The sequence below is a fragment of the Phoenix dactylifera genome, unplaced genomic scaffold, assembly GCF_009389715.1.
Source record: "Phoenix dactylifera cultivar Barhee BC4 unplaced genomic scaffold, palm_55x_up_171113_PBpolish2nd_filt_p 000331F, whole genome shotgun sequence".
Classification (NCBI taxonomy): Eukaryota; Viridiplantae; Streptophyta; class Magnoliopsida; order Arecales; family Arecaceae; genus Phoenix; species Phoenix dactylifera.
In genome coordinates this window covers 459980-480665 of record NW_024067794.1, presented here as the reverse complement: position 1 = coordinate 480665, position 20686 = coordinate 459980, and the positions used below count along the sequence as shown (strand labels likewise).

Here is a 20686-nt window from a genome sequence, read left to right as displayed (position 1 = left end):
ACATCTTCAGCATCACTAGTAGGTAATTTGATTTTTTGGTTATCAATTTGGTTGTCTAAGCTTAAGATCGTGGGATCTCCTCATATTACCTAATTGGAGACCCAGATAGGAAGGTGGGAAGAAAAGAGGGGAGAAAGAAGATACCGGACAGAAACAAAGTGGAGCTAAGTTTTTTCCATACCTCTTTTGTCTCTCCATATCTTGTTCAATTTCTCACCATCTAATTTTAATGGGGGATGAGATGCACCCTTGATGGTTGGAGACATTCATAAGATTGATTATATATATATATATATATAGATATATATATATATATTATTTTCAATCCCCAAACACAAGAGGTTCCATCAAATAGAGGCACAACCATCCATCTTCTTTAAGGTCCATAAAAATTGGTCAATTTTTCCATTGATCAACTTACCCATATTCTTATGCTTATGTAAATAGGTAAGTTATTTTTTCATAGATAGTATTTACCTATACAATGGAAGTTTTAGTCACCTAGAAAATGGATGAGTCATTTTAAAAAAAATATTTTTTATTATATTTATAAAATACCATTAACTCTATAATAATAATATAATAATATAATATTTTATTATATTATAGAATAATATATAATATAATATAATATACAATATATTATAATATAATAATATAATAATGATATTATTACAATATATAATAATATATCGTAAGATATATTATGTTATATATTATATTATTTATTATTATATATTATATTGTATATAATATAATATTATTATATATAATGGTATTCATATAATAAAGAATACTATTGGAAATTAGGATACATCTTGGCAATTTACCGGAAAAATAATGCAGACGAATATAGATAATAGGTTTCCGAACTATTTTCAATACATAAAAATATATAAATAAATCATTTTTTATTTAAATATTAACTAAAAAAATATACTTTTTTGGATAATCTTTTTACCCTCCAATGACCGGACCTTCAATGAATCAGGGCATAGGAAACACAAGAGCCGCCGCATTCTTGCAATCGTAAGACGGCAGTGAGAGTGAACAGTACGCCAATTCCAATTCTAGGGTTAGCTATAAATAAAAGTTTCCCTTTCTTTGTCCTCTCTGGCTCTCCCTTACCAAGGCGCAATCTTGGGACGAAATAGAACCGTTACAACCCTAGACAGAGGAGAGAGCCTCCGAGTTCCAAAACCCTAGAAAAATCTCGGAGGAGCTCCTCGCAAGAATTCCAGGGATGCCTCCAAAGGCTGCCAAATCGAAGGACGCCGCCCCCGAGCGGCCGATTCTGGGTCGGTTCTCGTCCCATTTGAAGATTGGAATCGTAAGCTTCGAATCCACATCTCTCACTCGAAATTTCCGGCTAAGATTTGCCTGTCGAGTTGGTTTCCATCATCTGTGGTCGCAAAGCAGCCCATAGTAGTGTGGATTCTGTTTTAATTTGGCACCTTGCGCTGGTTTTCTTCTCCTGATGAGCACATGGCATGCTATATTGGTAATTCCAGTTGATTTTACAAAGAAAATTACGATTTTGGGAGGTATCGTATGCTTCATTTTTAAGTTTTCACTATTCGGTTTTGATTTAAGCTGCACAAAATATCTGCTTACGTAACGTATTACTGGTAAACAATTAAAAATTTAAAACATTTTCAGATTCCATTTTGTGTTTGCGTTCTGTTGCCGTATGATTTAGTTGCACAGCTGTTGCTTGTTTGATTCCTTTTTACTGTTTGGTTTTGCTCAAAATCAGGTCAAGTTAGATCCATCGAATATTTTATAAAATTTGTTAGCAGCATGTAGTTGTTTATTATGTTGTTGTTGGATGACTAGGAATCTATATTTTCGCACTTTGTAATATTTAATTCCACAACTTTTTCACTAAGTGAAATGCTACAGGCCATAAGAATGAATCTGAAATATTCAATCTGTAACTCCATGGGCAAGTTTATCCCCTTCATTGTTCAATTGAAAAATCTTAACGTGTTCTGCTTTTTCATATCTTGATACCTTCTGAAGTACAGAGTTTTTGTACGGTTACTTCTTTTTGGCTTCTCTAATTTTATTTTTATTATAATTAATAATGTGAAGATTGATTCAGAAATTATCATGCTTAACCAGTCACTGACATAGGTCATTATTTTGAGTCACAGGTTGGGTTACCAAATGTTGGGAAGTCAACCCTTTTCAACACGCTTACAAAGTTGTCAATCCCAGCAGAGAATTTCCCTTTCTGTACCATAGAACCCAATGAGGCACGGACTAATGTCCCTGATGAGCGGTTTGATTGGCTTTGTCAATTATACAAGCCAAAGAGCGAGGTTCATAACAAGACTCTCCAAGCTTAATTTTTCTTGTCATTCCTATAAACAGTTTCCTTATATCTTGATATATTTCCGCTTATGCTTCTCAAAAAATAAAGACTCCATAGTTGGAGTTTATTCTTTTTCTCTCTTTTGAATCTACTATCTGGAGATGGTGGTATTAGGAAGTGCAGTTGGACATTTCTTGAGATTGATACATTTATGAATTTTAGCTTTGTGCAACGTTATACTGCATGGTTTGTAACTTAAGGAAAGATAGCAAGTCCTTTATGTATAAGCAATATAAACTCACATTAGATGTTTGATCATTGTCTTCTCCTTGCATTATGTATAATTGAAGAAAGTTGCAGGATTTAGTTCCTTGTAAATTCTAATACCAGATGAAGTGAATGCCTGATTTCTAAAACTAGATCAGTTAGCCTATTTATGTTCAGTGTCTTTTGATTCAAAGGTGCTTCCTTACAGGTTGAACAAAAACATGGTCTAGTATGTACATTTTTTACTTGAGTATGGATTGCTGCTATTGTACTTTTGGCATTTAGAAATATTTCTAGATTTAATATTTGTGCTTTTGTCAATGGAACAGTTCGAGCATCAGATATTCACTACTTTTTCACATATGAATATGGCACGAAAAAGTTACCATGGTGTAAACATGATAATGCAAAGAATCTAATCAATGACCTGCTCTACTTTTGCAGCTAAATATAGAATGCTTAAACCTTAACTCTGGAGATTTTTTTCTGGGGAGAATGCAAACGTGGATATATAACAAAGAATGGCAATGGATATAACTTTCTTATACCACGTAATGGTTTGTTGGTTCTAGCATTAATAAGAAGAAGTGGGAGAACCATAAAGGGTGAATAAGAAAAATTTTTTTTTTGGGGGGGGGGAGAGTAGTGGGTATAATATGTTCCATATGAGTAGACCATTCCTAGTGGCACCTTTAATGGCAGATGTCCGAAACAAAGGGACTGACTCCTATAGTATAGGACTACAATATAAGTGTAGTAAAGTTTTTTTTTTGGGGGGGGAGAGTAGTGGGTATAATATGTTCCATATGAGTAGACCATTCCTAGTGGCACCTTTAATGGCAGTTGTCCGAAACAAAGGGACTGACTCCTATAGTATAGGACTACAATAACGAGTAACTACCCTTATATTGTAGTTCTCGTCCATGGTTATCTAATGATAGTGCTATATTACTGAAGCTACAATGATCTTGCATGCTTGTTTAATAGTTTTTCCTTGTTACTATTAGTGTAACCTTCGTGGAGTCTTTGACCATTGGTAAGAATTTCAATCTAGGAGACACATTTATGAGAGTATATTTTTGCAGAACAACGTGCAAGTTATAAAAACCCATGTCATTTTTTAATGTTGCACTGTCTGTGGATTATTTCTAATACATGTTTATTCTATAGATATTTTTATTCAATCCATATATTCTAAGTAAGAGCCATACTGAATGGTGTTCCATGCAGGTATCAGCTTTTTTAGAAATTCATGACATAGCTGGACTTGTAAGAGGGGCTCATGAGGGACAGGGTCTGGGAAACAACTTTCTATCCCACATACGTGCAGTTGATGGCATCTTTCATGTATTGAGTAAGCTTCTTTTGTCTTTCTGCTAGTAGGACAAGAGACGTCCATGTTTATTGTGTTTATTATGTTTATATATATGTGTGTGCGTGTATATATATAATATCAAACCTTACATGGTTACCATTTTAAGTTTTTTGAAGGTTGCCAGGTCACATTCTTTCATTCACCTTGACATTTGTGCGATATATCTATGTATTCTTGGCTTTTCATTAGCTTCATAGGTTTATCATTCAACAATTGTAGTAAAAACATGCAACAAATTTATGCCATTATGTTATTGTTGCTTATTTTCATTTATTATGTACAGTAAGAAGAGTTTATTAGGTTTCAGTCCCTTTTTTTCTCTTTTTGATATTGTCATTTATAGATAGTAGCTAAGACACCTATGTTATGTTCTTTTGTAGGAGCATTTGAAGATCCAGAAATAATTCATGTCGATGACTCTGTGGATCCTGTTAGGGACTTGGAGACCATAAGCGAGGAACTACGACTTAAGGTATTGCTGACTTTTATCCTTAAGAAATATGTTGCTTGCTTTAGGTTTGGTAGATATAGATTATTTCCAGATTATTAGATACATTCAAAGTGCTTTCATTGTCTTGACCTGTCAGGTAACTTCAGTTTCACCTCCTCTTGACTCTACCAAACTATTGTTTAACTGCACATGCAATCAATACATGTCATCTATAATTATTAATTTTGTGTGGCTTATATCTGTAGTGGAGCATTTATTTTCTCAAATAAAATCATAAGAATGCTTGGACATTGCACTGTATGGACTATGGACTAGTACTATGTTCTGAGAAATTATTGAGATGGAGTTTAAAGCATAAATATCATATGTATTCATATTATGTCTCGAATAGAATCTCTCTGATTGTCCAAAGTTGTCTATGGGTTTCATTCTGCAGGATTTAATCATGGTTTATAATAACTTGGGTTTAATGGTGGAACAGCTTAAACACCATGTAATTGCATGGATGGATGATGCAGTATCATATCCTTTATGCTAGATGCTTTATTTTTTCAAATTTCATATGTTATTCTCATAAGAAGCATTTGGTGGCCCCGCAAGAAAATAATATGTTATTTTGCTAGTCTTCATTAATTCTTTATCTGCAGGTCGAGCTAAATGTCTATTGGGAGAATATTTTGGGTTGAAGCCTTTTCTCGTTGTTTTCTTCTTACGGATCTAGAGTTTAAAATCATCTTAAATTGAAAGATTAGTTTACTTTCAACTTAAAATTTGTTTTGATGCGAAAATATTTTGTTATCCATGTTTCCTAACAGACCAAGGTTCTTGTTTTAGATTCTCTGGATCCCTCAGCCATTTTGAGCTTTTATAAATATGGAAAAACTGGCTGTTTTATATGGCTACTGTTTTTGTTTTCTATTTTTTTTGTAGTGATCTCATCAGCTTATTTATCGCCTTGATAATGAAATAGGTAATCTATTTGCTTTCTACCTATTTGCTATGAGGTTAATTTCGAAATATAGCAAGACAATGTGACAAATACGGGACATATATTTAGAGCCCCGTGTTTCTCTTACCCTTTTTTGTTGTTGCTGTTATTTTTAATTTCACGTTTGGGTTTTACTTTCAATTTCCACAGTTATGCACTCTAATTTATCTTTTATTACCAATTTCCTAGGTTGTGTATTTATTATAATTTATTTTGTTATTGATACTGCCTCAGAATACTTAAGATTTTGTTTTATAGAACTAGAAGCATAAGTGTATTTAACCTCTTATCTATTGCATCTGTTCTTCATAGGATGTAGAATTTCTTGAGAGAAGGTTGGAGGATCTTCAAAAGAGCATGAAAAGGAGCAATGACAAGCAGCTCAAAATAGAACATGAATTATGTGAGAAGGTTGGCACAATATATTTCTGAAAATTAATCAATCAGATGCATAAATTTCTTTATACTACATTACTATGTTCTTTTTGCATGATGCCAATTACAATTAGTTCATATATTTGATTTTCTTGTTTAAGATATTTCATGTTGCTTTTTACTCATGAATTTTGTAGATTGATATCTGTATATTGTAAAAGGTGGTTAATAGACATGCACTTTTATTAGGTCAGGGTTTAGATCTAGTTTATCTATGGAGTTCAGTGAAGGAGGGAGAACTAGATGTTGTAATAATGCTTTTAGGATAAACTAAGTGGTGTTTATACTGCTATTTGTTTGTAGACTTTTATGCATGGAAAATTTTTGTAACTGAGTTTATTATTGCTCACCTATTTATCAGTGGAAATGACCAAATCAGTTTGATGTGTAGCTCATCACTTTATCATGCATTCGATGTCACCAATATAAGGCATCCAACTTCTCCCTTATGTTCCACATAGAAGTATAACTATTCATTGGAAATAACTAAATCAATTTGTTAAGTAGCTCTTCATTTTATTATGTACTTGATGCCACTAATATGGGGAATCCAGGTTTCTTTTACATGCTATATAGAAGCTTTGAATTCTATGACATCATATTTTTGAACTATAAGATAACATCGGCTGTAGTATAATTGGAAAGAGGTGTTGGAGAATGGAGAACAGAGAGATCGCATTGGTTGGAGATTTTGTGATGTCTGTATACATTATGTAAACTTAGAAATTTCATGCGATATCCTGTATATGGAAGTGGTTCAAGATTCTACTTCAATTAGTTGACTTATAATGTTCTAGCAGCTAGTTGGAGCATGCTGTCTTTACAGGAGCATGATGGGTTGTTTATATTCCTCTATCTTTGACAAAAAAGGAAGAACATCGATTTTCATTTTATCCATCTTTCTTAATCTAAGCAAAATGAAACTAGGCAATATTCTTCTCAGTTAGTGGGATTCGAAAAACCTGAAAGCTTTATGCAGATTTTCTGTATTAGTTAATTCGTTATATTTTTTCGGTACAGTGTCTGGCTTATTTGTCCTCATAATTTTTTGTTTATCCTATCTTACTTGGATCAAGGTAGGCTGAATTGGATCGAATCGTCCGGTTTGGCCTGCACCGAGCCGACTCGGTGGAAAATCGGATCGATTTGCCTATTAGAATCGGTTCCAGCCCTGAACCGGCCGAAATGGGTTCCGAATCGATTGGAATCGGCTAAAAAAAGCCCGAATAGGATCAAACAGGCCAGAACTAGCCGGTTCCGTTCGAATTCGGTGCGAACCATCTGATTCGCACCGAGAACGGTGGATGGTTCGCATCGAGGACGGTTCACACCGAGTCGACCTGGTTCGGAATCGGGCCCCCTCCCCCTCTTCTTATTTTGTTAAAAAGAAGTGTTGGGAAGGCCGAAGGACATCTACAATGAGCTTTTTGATAATAATAAGGAGCTAGAGAAATAGATTGCCTCATATAAGAGCAAATAGCCCATATATGAACTGACGGTGATGTGTGATGGTTGGACCGGTCCAACTAGGCGGAACATTATCAACTTCTTGACATATTGTGATACGAAGATTTTGTTCCACAAGTCGGTTGATGCTTTTGATTAGGTGCATGATGCCACGTACATCCTCAAATTGATGGCAAAAGAAAGGAAAGGAGAATGTCGTGTAGGTCATCACTGATAATGGGCCACAATATAAGGCCACCGGAGGGATCTTGATGGAGCGACGACCACATTTTCTGGACCCCATATGCTACACATCGTATCAACTTTATGTTGATGGACATTGTGAAGATGCGTAGGGTGCAGCAGATAGTGGAGACAGCCCAAACCATTGCCAGATATATTTATAACCATGTATGGGTCCTTTCATTCCTGAGGAGGTATGCAGAGGGAGAGATCTTGAGATCAGGAGTCACAAGGTTTGCTACCAACTATGTTGTATGTGATAGCATTCTTAAGAAGAAAGCAGTCCTACGTCAGATGTTTCTCAGTCTCGAGTAGTGGAAAAGTAGATATGCGATGGCCGACATTGAAGGGAGCATTGTCTGAGACTTGGTGACAAGGCAGACATTCTGGTAGTGGATCAATACGATAGTGAAGGCTATCAGACCATTGTATGAAGTGCTTCAAGCCGTAGACAGGAAGAGGTACCCCTAAATGGGCTTCTTGTATTATATGATGGAGAAGGCAAAGATTCAGATCAAAGAGGTAGATCCGACGTATGCCTAGGAGTACATCGTCATCATTGAGCGGCGGTGGGACTATCAGATGGGTAGGGACTTGCATCTAGCAAGCAAGATCATTGAAAATTAGATTACTCTGCACTTGTACAATTTTACTAACACAATAACAAACTCTATCTGCAGCATACTATCTAAAACCTTGGTTTTAATACTCCATAGCTAGAATCGATATGGATGACGAATTGCTGGCCGCTCTGCATAATGTAATTTAAAAGATGGAGCCTGATTCAGAAGTCGCGGCCCTATGTTTAGAAGAGATAAGTTAACTTAAGTGACATGTGTAAGTTAATTGGTATTTTCAATTAACACGATTTTTTTTCATAGACTAAAATATTTAGCGAGGGCACTAATAGCTTTGGAGTTTCGACAGCTATTATAAGTAAGAAAAGTATGAATCCAAATATATTACACATCAGGAGGATATTTATCTGGTGTTAGATGGTTACTAATATGATAGTATCTTATATATAATTTTCTTCAATATTTTTGTAGGTGAATGGTGGATTCATTTTGGTTTGTCCGCAAAAAATCTTAAGCGGCTAGCTATCCAGATCTTTTTTCAGACGGTCTCATCGAGTATCTGTGAGCGTAACTGGTCCACCTTCGCCCTCATCCACAGCAAGTAGAGGAATTGTCTGACATAGAAACGCCTCAACGAGTTTTTATATGTTCACTACAATTTGAGGTTGAGGCTAAAGTGTATCAAGAGAAAGTGGAACTAAAGTACACAGATCCGATTTATAGTGCTTTCGTTAATGATGAGGATGATCTTATGATCGGATGGCTTGTAGGCCAGCAGCAGAAGCCAGAGCCTGATGAACGAGGATCGCCTTCATGACCGACCAATTTCGTAGCTAACGAGGCTAGGGTAGATACAAGGTCATAGCCAGATCCGATCTATAGTGCTTTCATTAATGATGAGGATGATCTTATGATCGGATGGCTTATGGGCCAGCAGTAGGAGGTGGAGCTTGATGAGCGAGGATCGCCTCCATGACCGATGAATTTTGTAGCCAGCAAGGCTAGGATCGATGCAGGGCAATGAGCAGAGAGCGATATCCACACATTCTTTCAGTTGATCAACTACAGCCACAGAAGATCGGTCACCATATGATCTCTTGTTCGAGACATCCTCTAAAAGATATGATCGAGAGATATTTAGACGAGGCCACTATACTCTCCGATTGACTCGGTCAGGAGGGTGACATACATCATCCCAACATAGCCAGACAGAGAGGGGCACGAAGCGTAAGCAGACAAAAAGTGGCATAAAAGATAAGCAGGCAAAAAGTAGCACGAAGGGTAAGCAGGTAGCGAGTGACACGAAGGATAAGAAGATAGCTGTTCAGCACGCCAAAAAAGAAAAACAAAAGGCACCTGCAACTCCAATGGAGAGTGTAGAGGATGAGCCAGTTCACTCAGATTCGGAGACCAAGAACAATAGTTCTGGTGGTCATGGATCAGCTGGCTAGAAAGGGAGTGAAGGACATGAGATTATTGTTTATGAGACACAACCGCAAGATGATCTTCGATTCACCGGTGAGTCTCAGTTTATGCATACTACACATGATAGGAACCATGATGTATAATTTGGTGAAACTCGCGAGGATTCGATTGCATATAGGAGACATGCTTCTCGAGGTCATTTAGAAGGATATGATGCAGCTGCTGATGACCTCGCATGGAGAGAGGATCCATAGATATATCAGATTTCGAGTTGTATACTAGATCCTATTACCTCCAGCCACAGGTAGTCTATGATCCATATGGATATGGTGCATCCGAGGCATCTTTCGGTGGCTACTATCCAACGTAGTCTGGAGCATCATACGAGTTGGATTTTACTGCCGATTTAATTGGATGGGTTCCTTTACAGTCGTTTTATCAGCCACTTTATCAACCAGAGGACACCTCTCGGAGCCAGAGTTTCAGCGAGAGATCCGAGAGTGCTTATAATCCGAAGTGCGTTTCTTATGTGATGAACATACAAGACTACGTCGCTTGGTTAGAGAGATGGGCTGATGTGTCTTCTGACTATGCTAATAATTTGGATATCTACGGGAGGCATCACCACTCGACGAGAATTTAGATATCGGTATGTATGTTGTACTTTAAATATATGTAATTGATTGTATTATTTTATATTTTTTACCTCACTACTTGATTTGAGGATATTTCATGTTGCTTCTTGTAGCATGTAACATTTCACTAATCATTTCATATTTTATATCATTTTAAAACAACAAGATGCATATTTAGGTTAAACTGGGATCATAGAAGCATCAAAAAAACATCAAATTAGATTTAAAATCATTGAAAAAGTTTAAAAAGATTGATTACCAATTAAATCAACTTGAAAAACTCCAAAACAAATTAGGTGTGCCAGTATGAAATATGGAACCGGCACGCCCAAGTGTACCATATGTCGGCATGATACTGAACTGGTACCGTTCCGACCCATTTGCCGACCGCTATAGGTCTCGGTACCAATTCGGCAAACCTTGACCTGGATCCTTTAATTTGGCTTGAGATAGCCACACCCGACACTTAAACATGATATTGGTATGACAAGTTGACATGGCTTCATAAGAAATTCTTGGATACTGAAATGATCCAAAACTTAAATTCATATTGATACTTGACACACAAATTTGAGTTCATGTAACATAGTTTTTTGACAGTAGTTTGAGCCTATAAAATTTTTAATAGTCTGGCATTACTCTTCCACACTGCAGGTTAAAGCATGGCTAAAGGATGGGAAAGATGCTCGTGGAGGTGATTGGAAAGCTGCTGATGTTGAGATCTTGAACACTCTTCAGTTACTTACTGCTAAACCTGTTGTCTATTTGGTATGATTATTTTTTAAAATTTAATTATTTACTAGTATATGATCATGCATTTGTTGTCTTCCAAAGTAATTTTCTTAATATGAGAAACCATTTTTATTCTTCTTAACATCGTAGAGAAAAAGTTGAGTTATTAGTATATAAACAACTGGAAACATCAAACATGTCCTAACTTGACCATATGATGTGGTATGATCATCTTTTACATAACTACTTCTATATAACTAGTAATTCAGCTCGTGCATTCCACTTTTACATTACTAAAACATTTTTTTCAACTATTGCATATATTTTTAGATTGCAAGAGGAGCACAAATACTTGCACCAAGGTTCACCGTCGCGGTATTGAACCCCATATCGATACTATTCTATTACAGCATTGGTACACAGTACGATACGAGATGACGAGGTGTACTGAGTGTCGGTACGGTACGAGATAGCATGTCGGTTTGGTACCGGTATGGTACGGTATACTAGTACCAAGTGTCGGCATGGTACGAGACTACGTACTGGTTCGGTACCGGTATGGTATGGTATGGTACCGACTGGTACGAAAACTCTTGACCTACACAAATGCTCATTATTAAACCATTTGACTCAACTATTGCATATATTTTTTCGATTGCAAGAAGAGCACAAATATCAGAATGAAAGGCTGTTGGATGCCTTGTTGATAGGCAAGGATTAGCCTATCTGATTGATATTGAACTTTCTTATTTTTCATTTGCAATTTCTAGAAAAATAATGCATCCAAAATTAATTGCAAAAGTTATCTATTTATTGTTTTTGGTTAACCCAATAAGTTGCACAAAAGCTTGACTCAAACTCAGTTTGGTTTCAGAATTTATTCTAAGAGGTTTTTTATTTGTAGTTACTGGCAGCTAGATATTATTATATTCTAGCTCATGCATTTAGCTTACAATTTGATGGTAAGAAAGTATCACTATAAGTAATGGGATAGAAAGAACGTAATGGTTGGCAATCAAATTTTTATGTTTATAAAATAATGTAACATGAAAAGGGATGGAAGTAAACAGTAATACCTCTCCTTCACAGCCTTCAATGGGGCAAACTGTTGGAGATCAAGGGAGAGGATCCTAAAAACCCCATCCTTCTCTTCCCATCTCTATGTATCAAAGTAAGAAACTACTGAAACAAATCTTAGAACAATAACCTAACAATTATTTCTTGCATCTTGAAAGGGATGGGACCTACCATAGTCTCATATCCATCCATTTGAAAGGACGAAAAATTCACCAAAAATTCGTTTTAAAAAAAAAAAGAATCCCCAAAATGAACCTGACTTCCAATTTAATTAATAAGATTTTGGATAGCCAAGAATCTATAAGCTTTTAGATAAGCAAAATCCAGCTTATATGATGCATGGTCTACCCCAATAAGATGAAGTATATTGAAAAACAAAATGAAGAACAAAAAAAAAATATTCCAAATATCAACCAACTCCTGTAATTTTCAGCATAAAACAAATCCTTTTTTCATCAAAATTTCACAGATTATGCTCCAAACTCCTAATGTTTGTAGAGGAAGAGTATAAAATAAAGGTAAGATAAATAACATACTATTGCAAAAGTAACCCTTGTATATAAGAAAATTAAAGAAACAAAAACTTATAATTTGCCGATTTCGCTAATAAACATAGAACCCTAGGCTTAATATCAAATCCTAGTCCTAGAAATAGAAAATCTTAGTTAAATAAATAAATGAAGGGGGAAAAGATAGAACAAAGAAAGAGGGGGAAGAGGCTCAGACTCTTCTTTCATCAATCAAATCATATGGAAAAATGATCTTGTACCTGTTATAGAATTCCTCTCCCCTTTGCCTGCTTCCAAACCCTCCTAAGGGATGACTGCAGCAGCTGCCTTGGCAGCCATTCAAGCTACCCCACCATCAAGCCATCAGGATGGAAAATAAGAAATGAGGATAGAGGTTTTAGGGTTTCATAAATCCAAGAATCTCACGATTAAAGGTATGCATCACCAAGAACATGAACATTTAGGGTTGGGGATTAGAGTTCATCCACCAATAATTGGACATTTTCCATCGCCTACATTAGTGGCTCAAAAGCTCGAATCCAGTAGCATGGTGCTGGAGATAATCATCATCGCCTCAAACATGTGACTGTATAGATAGAGAGATAGAGAGAGAGCGGAGAGAGAGGAGAAAGAGTAGAGAGAGCAATCTTACCTCACCAGCCTCAATCAAAGCACCAGTGGATTTCCTTTGGAGATTAGAAGTGGATCATGGGAAGGTGAGGTGGTGGAGTAGTGAGGCGTGGTGAAGTGAAGAGCATTGAGAAGCTAGAAGAACAATTAGTATCTAATTCGACCCAACCATCTTAACCACTCGAACTCGATGCATCCCAAATGCACCCAACCAGCAGAGCCAACTTAGGCGAGGGCGAGAATCATTTGACCAAGGTACGCCGAACCAGTACCGGTCGCCTACCGGATCGGTTCGAGACCGGTTCGTACCGGAACCGGTCCGTTACAAACTGGTCTTTTGTTTATATATATATATATATTGATTCATGGATGCGGGCGGAAAAAGAATTTTTTTTTGGTTCGCATCCGCCGGAGCTGGCCATAGGGTGGCATTTATGCCCTGTGCAGATGAACTGGCGCTCGCACACCACAGTGCACGCGCGCTGTGGTTTAAAATCCACAGCGCGTGCGCTGTAGCTAAAAAAAAATGGTACCGATGCGAATACGGGCCAATACGAGACCGGAACACAACCGGTATGCATGCGTACCAGTTGGTACCAGCCCGTACCGGTCGGTACCAGCCCGAAAATAGCTGGAACCGACATCCACGTTGTCCGGGTACCGGTTCCAGGCTGGACCGGTCGATACCGGACCGAACCGGCTGGTACGGACCGGTTCGATAGACCATGCATTTCACCCTTTGACCATATACCTTTTATGTAGTGTATAGATGTGACATTCTTCTTACAAGTTTTGGTTGAACTACTATAACACTTCTAGCTGTGCTCATGCAATCGTATTCAAATATGAGACACCTTTATATCCCTATATAGAAGTGTGAGACTAACAATGCTGCCAATTACATTTGCTTGAATGGTGTGATAAAATACTTGAAGTGGAATATGTAAGTCCAATCTTGCTAATCTCTTTATATAAGGATGATAATGACGGGTTCCTCTAATCAAGAGGAAAGAATCAAATGCTGTTTGTCCAAGGGTGTTGATTAGCACTTTGCTTGATCAAATTCTATCAAAATCTTTCTTATAAGTTGGAAACAACTTGATCCTGGCCATTAGGAGCTTCTGAAAAGTTGGGTGCACACCGATCAGGATATACGTGCATAATTCATGCTCTTGTGCTCCCATATCATGTTTATTTAGAAACAAAATCTTTGGTCATAATGCTAATCTTCCAAAATGTATTATTTGTAGGCCTTATATTACAATACGTATAGTGTTGTTAGTGTAATATGTTCTATTGGTGGTGGAAAGCCTAACAAGAATAAGGGAGGGACTTGGGAACCATTTGGACTCATATGATGCATGAACTGGCCTATCACTTGTTTGGAACTAAAGATGCTCTCAAATCTATGCTTATGTTTAATAGCCTTAAAACTATATTCTACTTTTTTCTTGCATATGTAGTTAGACCCTCTAGGAAGCATGGGTGTTTCAAATCGCATGCCATGTCTGTATCATATCCCTATCAGATACCGATAGTCATCAAGTACTTTTTGGACAATACTTATGTTAAGTATCTTAGAAAAACAGTGGCCTGATGCACAAGTCTCCTACTGCTGTAGGATCTGGGGAGAATCAGATATATGCAGTGTTATCCCGTATGTGGAGAGGCTGTTTCCGTGTTTCAGACCTGTGATGTCTAAGTCACAATGGAGTAACCTTGAGATTGCGCCAAGGCTCACCTTCTATGTTATGCATCCTATTCTTAGAATTAAAACAACACTCTGTATACTTCCTAGATACACTTTAGATACTTCTTGGTACTTCAAAAACGTGGAGAAGGTTCGATTTTTTAGTCTATGTTAAAAAATGAAGTATGGATTATGGTCCATGGAATAACAACTAAATGATAAGCTTGTAAAAATTAATGCTACCACAAAAAGTATGGACTAGGTTATTTTGATAGCCTACTATGCTTTATGAATGCTTATTTTATATACATACGTATGTATTTATGTGTGTGTATGTATGTGTATAACTTATAAATGCATACATGCGCACACACACATATACATATGTACATATATGCGCACATATATATACAATAATACATATATATTTCCTTGATGTATCCTAGCCATATCATGTCTTTGACCTATCGGCTTATCCATATCATGTCTTATCTGTATCCTGCATCTATATCTGTGCTTCATAACAGACCCTTCAAGCATTCCCAGAATTTATCTATTTAAAATTCTGTATTAAAATAAATATCAACTTACATCATTTGTCATATACTAAAGCTTGTACTTTTGTTCTTTCTTCCCCTCATTCTTCATCTTGCACTTTTCCATATTATATATGGAAACAATATTTACTCCTCTGTTGCTGTATTTTGTTTGCAGGTGAATATGAATGAGAAGGACTATCAAAGAAAGAAGAACAAGTTTCTACCGAAGATACATGCATGGTATATCTCCCTCCAGTGGTACTGTATAGTAACAGTAGCATCTGGCCATGGCTTGATGCGGATTTAATGCTCTTCCACCCTCTACTACCCTTGTGTTTGGCCTACCTTTTTCTTTTGCAACACAAAATTCGTAAGAAATCAGTGTTTCAGAGTTGGAGATTTAATAAATTGATCACCATTATGTCACGAGTCTCTTGGACAGTTCCTTGCTTTATCATTTTACAGCTATTGTGATAAAATTGGCAGTCCAGTCTTGTGCCCTTATGTTTATTTGAGACCAAGGATATTTAGGTAATTTCATTCATTTTGTCTTAAAATATCAAGGATATTACTGTTTGATATTTTATTAGTCATATTTTTCAGGGTGCAGGATCATGGTGGTGAGCCTATTATTCCTTTCAGCTGTGTTCTGGAAAAGAATCTTGTAGATATGCCAGAGGATGAAGCTGCTAAATACTGTGAGGAAAACAAAGTACAGAGGCAAGTTTTCATGGACTGCGTTCTTGGTCTCTTTCTTAAATGATTACTGACAATAAACGGCATTGGATCTATATGCACATATATAGGGAAATTTGTTGCATAGCTTGAACATGATGATCAGAACTGATTGGTTTATGCCCTAATATGTGATTTTAATTGGTTTTGATCGTTCCCATGCAGTCCCCTAACCCTGGTAAATCAGTATACATGTATATATTATATTCCTTTACATTATGTTTGGATTATACTATCTGAAAATTGTCTTGATTATGCACAAAATGTGGTTTCTTTCTCTTTCTTATGCATAAAACATGATTCTCTCTTTGGTCAAGAAAACATGTCATGTTCCAGGATGTGTTTGTGCTACCATGTTTGCTTTCTTTGTGCTGAGTTTTGATTGAACTAATCAACGAGTAATTTAGACCTTCATTTGATTTTTTTTTTTTTTTTGTTGGAAAAAATGTAATCTTTTTAATTAAAATAAAAGTATTCTGTTATTGAATATCACCAATGCATGCCTATGTACTAGCAGAAGAAGCAAGAATGTTATTAAATAAACATATTTTCTAGACATTTTGTTATTTTTCTGCTTTTTATTAGATGAAGATAAAAAGATACATCAGTTGCTGGGAATAGAGTTATCGAAAACTGAATTAATTTGATGGTTTGGGACTAGATGAAGTTAGGTAGACAAAATTTTTTATATAGTTACTTATATCACCTAAATTCATTTTTCTTTAAGTACATCCACATAATATATAATATTACAACTCTAGAGACTGGCAGAGCTAATATACAGGCCTATTGGCTAAAACCTTTTTTCCAGGAAAATGAGAGAGATGTTACGCCCATTAAATTTTTACAGTTTGATAGGAGGTTACTATTTCTTGTTTGCTTTTATCATTTGATGATTTGGTCCAATCATAGAATTTGAGGATGTGATTTTATTTTAGAACATATCTCATATCATAAACCTGTCATCCTAAACTTCCGATCTAGATGTTCTAAAAGATAGGGTTAAAAAAATTTGCTTGACAAAATGATTAGTGTTATATGTTCTTAACCCCAAAATGTTACACTTACTTGATAAATTTTTATGAGAAGCTTTCTGTGTTTGTGTTTATGCAAGAAACCAATGATTTGGATATACGAGTGGGCATTCTTAACATTGCATGCACATGCATTCTCAATAAAAGTTCATGTACAGGTTTAAGAGGCAGTTTTCTGAAATAATTCGCTTTATGTTGCTGCAGTGCCATCCCTAAAATCATAAAGACTGGTTTTGCTGCAATCAATCTTATATACTTTTTCACTGCTGGACCAGATGAGGTATTATATTTTTCCCAACAGGCATACCACCATATTTTACTTATTTGATCACGTGGTTTATGTAACATGATGTCAAGGTTTTTGATCTTCGCATGCATTTTCAATCAAATCTCGCTGATTGTGGAGGTTTCTTATTATCTGCTCATTTGTATCCAACTTGAGATGATTTGTGTTTCTTAGCAGTTGGTACCTGTAACTGTGTCCTTTCTGATTAAAAATACTTTGTGATGTTAAGTTATTCTGCATGCTACATTCATAGTTTCATTCAATATAATATTTATTATCGATAATGCGATCTCTTACCCAGTGATTTGCATGACACCTGGAAGACTAGAACAGTAGAATTTCATATATTTATTGGCTGGATGTGCTCTGTTGTGACAAATTTTTGGCTGTCATTAGGTGAAATGTTGGCAGATCAGACGGCAAACCAAAGCCCCTCAAGCTGCGGGTACCATCCATTCTGATTTTGAAAAAGGTTTTATATGTGCTGAGGTATGTCTGCTTTCTTTGATTGAGTAGACATGTACTTTTATTGATTTATTTTTGTTGAGTAAAAATTCACATTATCAGATAGGTGCAGTTTAGAGATCATACGTGTTGTCTGAGATTTGTAGACCAAGGTAGGCCGAACCAAACCGAACCGCTCAGTTCGGCCCGTACCGAGCCGACTTGGTGGAAAAGAGAGAGAGAGAGAGAGAGAGAGAGAGAGGAGGGAGAGAGGGAGGGAGAGAGAGAGAGGACGGTGGAGGACCGGAGGAGGCCGGTGAGCATGCAGGGGGCCGCGAAGGAGGGGCTTCGCCTCTGACCCCTATTTCATTCGAAACAGGGGCCCAAGAAGGGGGCTCTTTTTAAATTTGCGATTTTTAAGTGAAGTTAGTGTTGCAAATTTAAAAAGGGCCCTGCTTCGAGGCTCCTATTTCAAACAAAACAAGAGATTGAAGGTGGAGCCCCTCCTCCGCAAGCCTCCGCACACTCGCCGGCCTCTGCTCTTCCTCTCCCTCTCCCACCCTCCCCTGCTCGTTCTCTCTTTTCCTCTCTTTCCTTCTCCTTCTCCCCCTCCCCCCACCCCGCTCTCTCTCTCTCTCTCTCTCTCTCTCTCTCTCTCTCTCTCTCTCTTCCTCTTTCCTTCTTCTTCTCCCCCTCCGCCGGATGCTTTTCATTTTGGTTGCCGGAACCATCCCGGTCTACCGCTGATACGGCTCGGTACTCTCCAAACCATCCGGTTCAGGACAGTTCCGCCGACCTTGATAATATCGTATTTTGAGTCCACCCTCCTTTTGCAATTTATGCTGATGAGAATATGGGTTGCTATTTTTTTCCACTATCTGGTTCCAATATCTTGTGTATCTGCTGTTGCTCCCAATATATATTGACTCCATATTCAAGAGGTGTTGGCTCCATTTTCTGCTTCACATTTCAAGCAACAGAAGCAGATATCTGTCATTCCTCTATGTCAATGTATATATGTTGAAGCGTCTTTATGTTTTAGTTAAGGTGCAGTAGCTGTGATTCACTTTTGTTGCATAGAGAAAGATGTTTAGCTTGAACATAGCTTGAATCAAAATATTTGGAAATAGTAGGATCTAGGATGTGTTTTTTACTTATCATGCAATGCTTGCTTATTTGGTAATTTGTGTTGTTTTCAGGTAATGAAGTTTGAAGAGCTAAAAGAACTGGGCAGTGAAGCTGCAGTCAAGGTACAGAACCATACCTGCACTTTATTGTGCATGCCTTTTCCACCTATTTATCTAGTTAGTCATGTCTATGCATGGTCTTTTCTCGTTCTTTACATTTTATTCTTCAAAATTATGAAAATATAATTCCCTTTATCTTTTCTCTTGGTTCTCAGGCTGCTGGGAAGTACCGGCAAGAAGGAAAGACCTATGTTGTTCAGGATGGTGACATTATCTTCTTCAAATTCAATGTTTCTGGTGGTGGGAAAAAGTGAAAACTTTTTTTTGAAGGTGATTAACCCTCTCTAAGATGCTTCTTAGTTGTGCTTTTGCTGTCATGCATTTGGATTGCGTTTTCATGTATTCTGCTTCACTAGATGGAGGCCATTTATGTTCTTAGGTGGGTCAAAATGAAGTTGTACTTCCTGAGGCAAATTCAAAATTTCTTCCAGAAAAAATTGTAAGGATGCTGATTAATATCATATATAATATTTTTGTGTGCAGCCTTGCAGATCCTTGTATGCACATCAAGTACTGACAGAATGCAGAGAACTATATTTCTATTGTCTGGTTAAGTAAATTTTTAGTAACCAAGTCCATAACTGAAAATATCTGGATGCTGATGATCACTTTAAAAATCTCCACTGATTTTTGTAGATTTTTTTTAAAAAAAATTCCCTTTATGATGACAGTACATTGTCTTCCCTCATATTGTACTTTGCATAACCGCTTCCTGAATTGAGCTGCTTTCATAAATGAAGCTGTTTGCACTCCTATGGAAGTTTTCTTTTTTGAAACAAAACAACATCAGTTATGTACTTACCAGAAATTTGAATGCCTGGCATTGTCTGCATATTTAAGGAACTACAAATTAGGTTACCATTTCCCCGTGTTATTGGCTATAGTGTTTATGAGGAGAGGCTTATGTTGTTTGATGCCGCTTATACATTTTATTGTTAAACGTTACTGATTATGTTAATGTCTCTTTCACTATATTATGTATATATGGTTATTGATCTGCTGATTACTTTGTTATATACCAATCATTCATGGATGACATAATGATCAAGATGATAGTAACTTCAATATTCAATAGGTCCAAAGGAGGGATAAGCTCATTCCATATATGTGGTTCCTTTTATCTGCTATGCTAGCATCTCACTTACATTTGCTGAAGATCAGATTCCTAGGTTGTCATCATTAATTTTATTATAGAATGCTTGATTATCTGTTACTTGTCTGACCAACTTCTTGTCAGAGCGCTTTTGGAGTGCATATTTTTAGATTGAAGACCCAGTTGCTTATGAAGCAGTGTGACCTTATAACCAGTGAAGATGGGAAAAAGTTAGATTTTAAGTACTTTTCCTGACTGACTGATACTAAGCTTTAAGTAAGCAGTCCGAGTCTTCTTAGTGTTGTTTGTTGATGGTAGCAATTTGTTGCCATTAAGATTCCTGTCTTTGTTCGCACTCCAGCTCCTGCCCTCATGTTTCCTATTCCAACTAAGAATGTATGGAATATTAAACTTCTATTAATTTCAATTGCATCTCGTTCTTGTGCTACTAACACGTTCTTTGAACATACTATATGAATTGATGGATTTAGAGGAGGATAATTGGAAATT

The 20686-nt window shown here is 36.6% G+C and overlaps 1 protein-coding gene across 6 annotated transcripts; it reads left to right on the top strand.

Annotated features, from left to right (window-relative positions):
- Positions 1-987: 987 nt before the first annotated feature.
- On the top strand, positions 988-20624 carry LOC103713824 (obg-like ATPase 1). 6 transcript variants are annotated; one of them, XR_605113.3, is made up of 14 exons: positions 988-1330; positions 2157-2324; positions 3815-3938; positions 4340-4431; positions 5711-5809; positions 10815-10928; positions 15513-15577; positions 15941-16057; positions 17311-17386; positions 17789-17881; positions 19036-19086; positions 19239-19353; positions 19463-19522; positions 20321-20624. XR_605113.3 is itself a non-coding variant. In XM_008800853.4 (13 exons), the coding sequence occupies exons 1-12, from the start codon at positions 1244-1246 to the stop codon at positions 19335-19337; spliced, it is 1185 nt and encodes a 394-aa protein (XP_008799075.2). In that variant the 5' UTR covers positions 988-1243; the 3' UTR covers positions 19338-19353; positions 20321-20624. The 6 variants fall into 6 exon arrangements, 4 of the variants coding, with proteins under 4 accessions (XP_008799075.2, XP_008799076.2, XP_008799073.2 ...); XR_605112.3 differs by having other exon boundaries at positions 19239-19522; XM_008800853.4 differs by lacking the exon at positions 19463-19522.
- Positions 20625-20686: the final 62 nt, after the last annotated feature.

Bases quoted from the DNA above. Each gene is read 5' to 3' on its own strand.
- LOC103713824 (XM_008800853.4), top strand. From the start codon at position 1,244: ATGCCTCCAAAGGCTGCCAAATCGAAGGACGCCGCCCCCGAGCGGCCG. The intron at 17,387-17,788 runs GTATTATATTTT...GGCTGTCATTAG, and splicing joins TCACTGCTGGACCAGATGAG to GTGAAATGTTGGCAGATCAG. The intron at 17,882-19,035 runs GTATGTCTGCTT...TGTTGTTTTCAG, and splicing joins AAGGTTTTATATGTGCTGAG to GTAATGAAGTTTGAAGAGCT.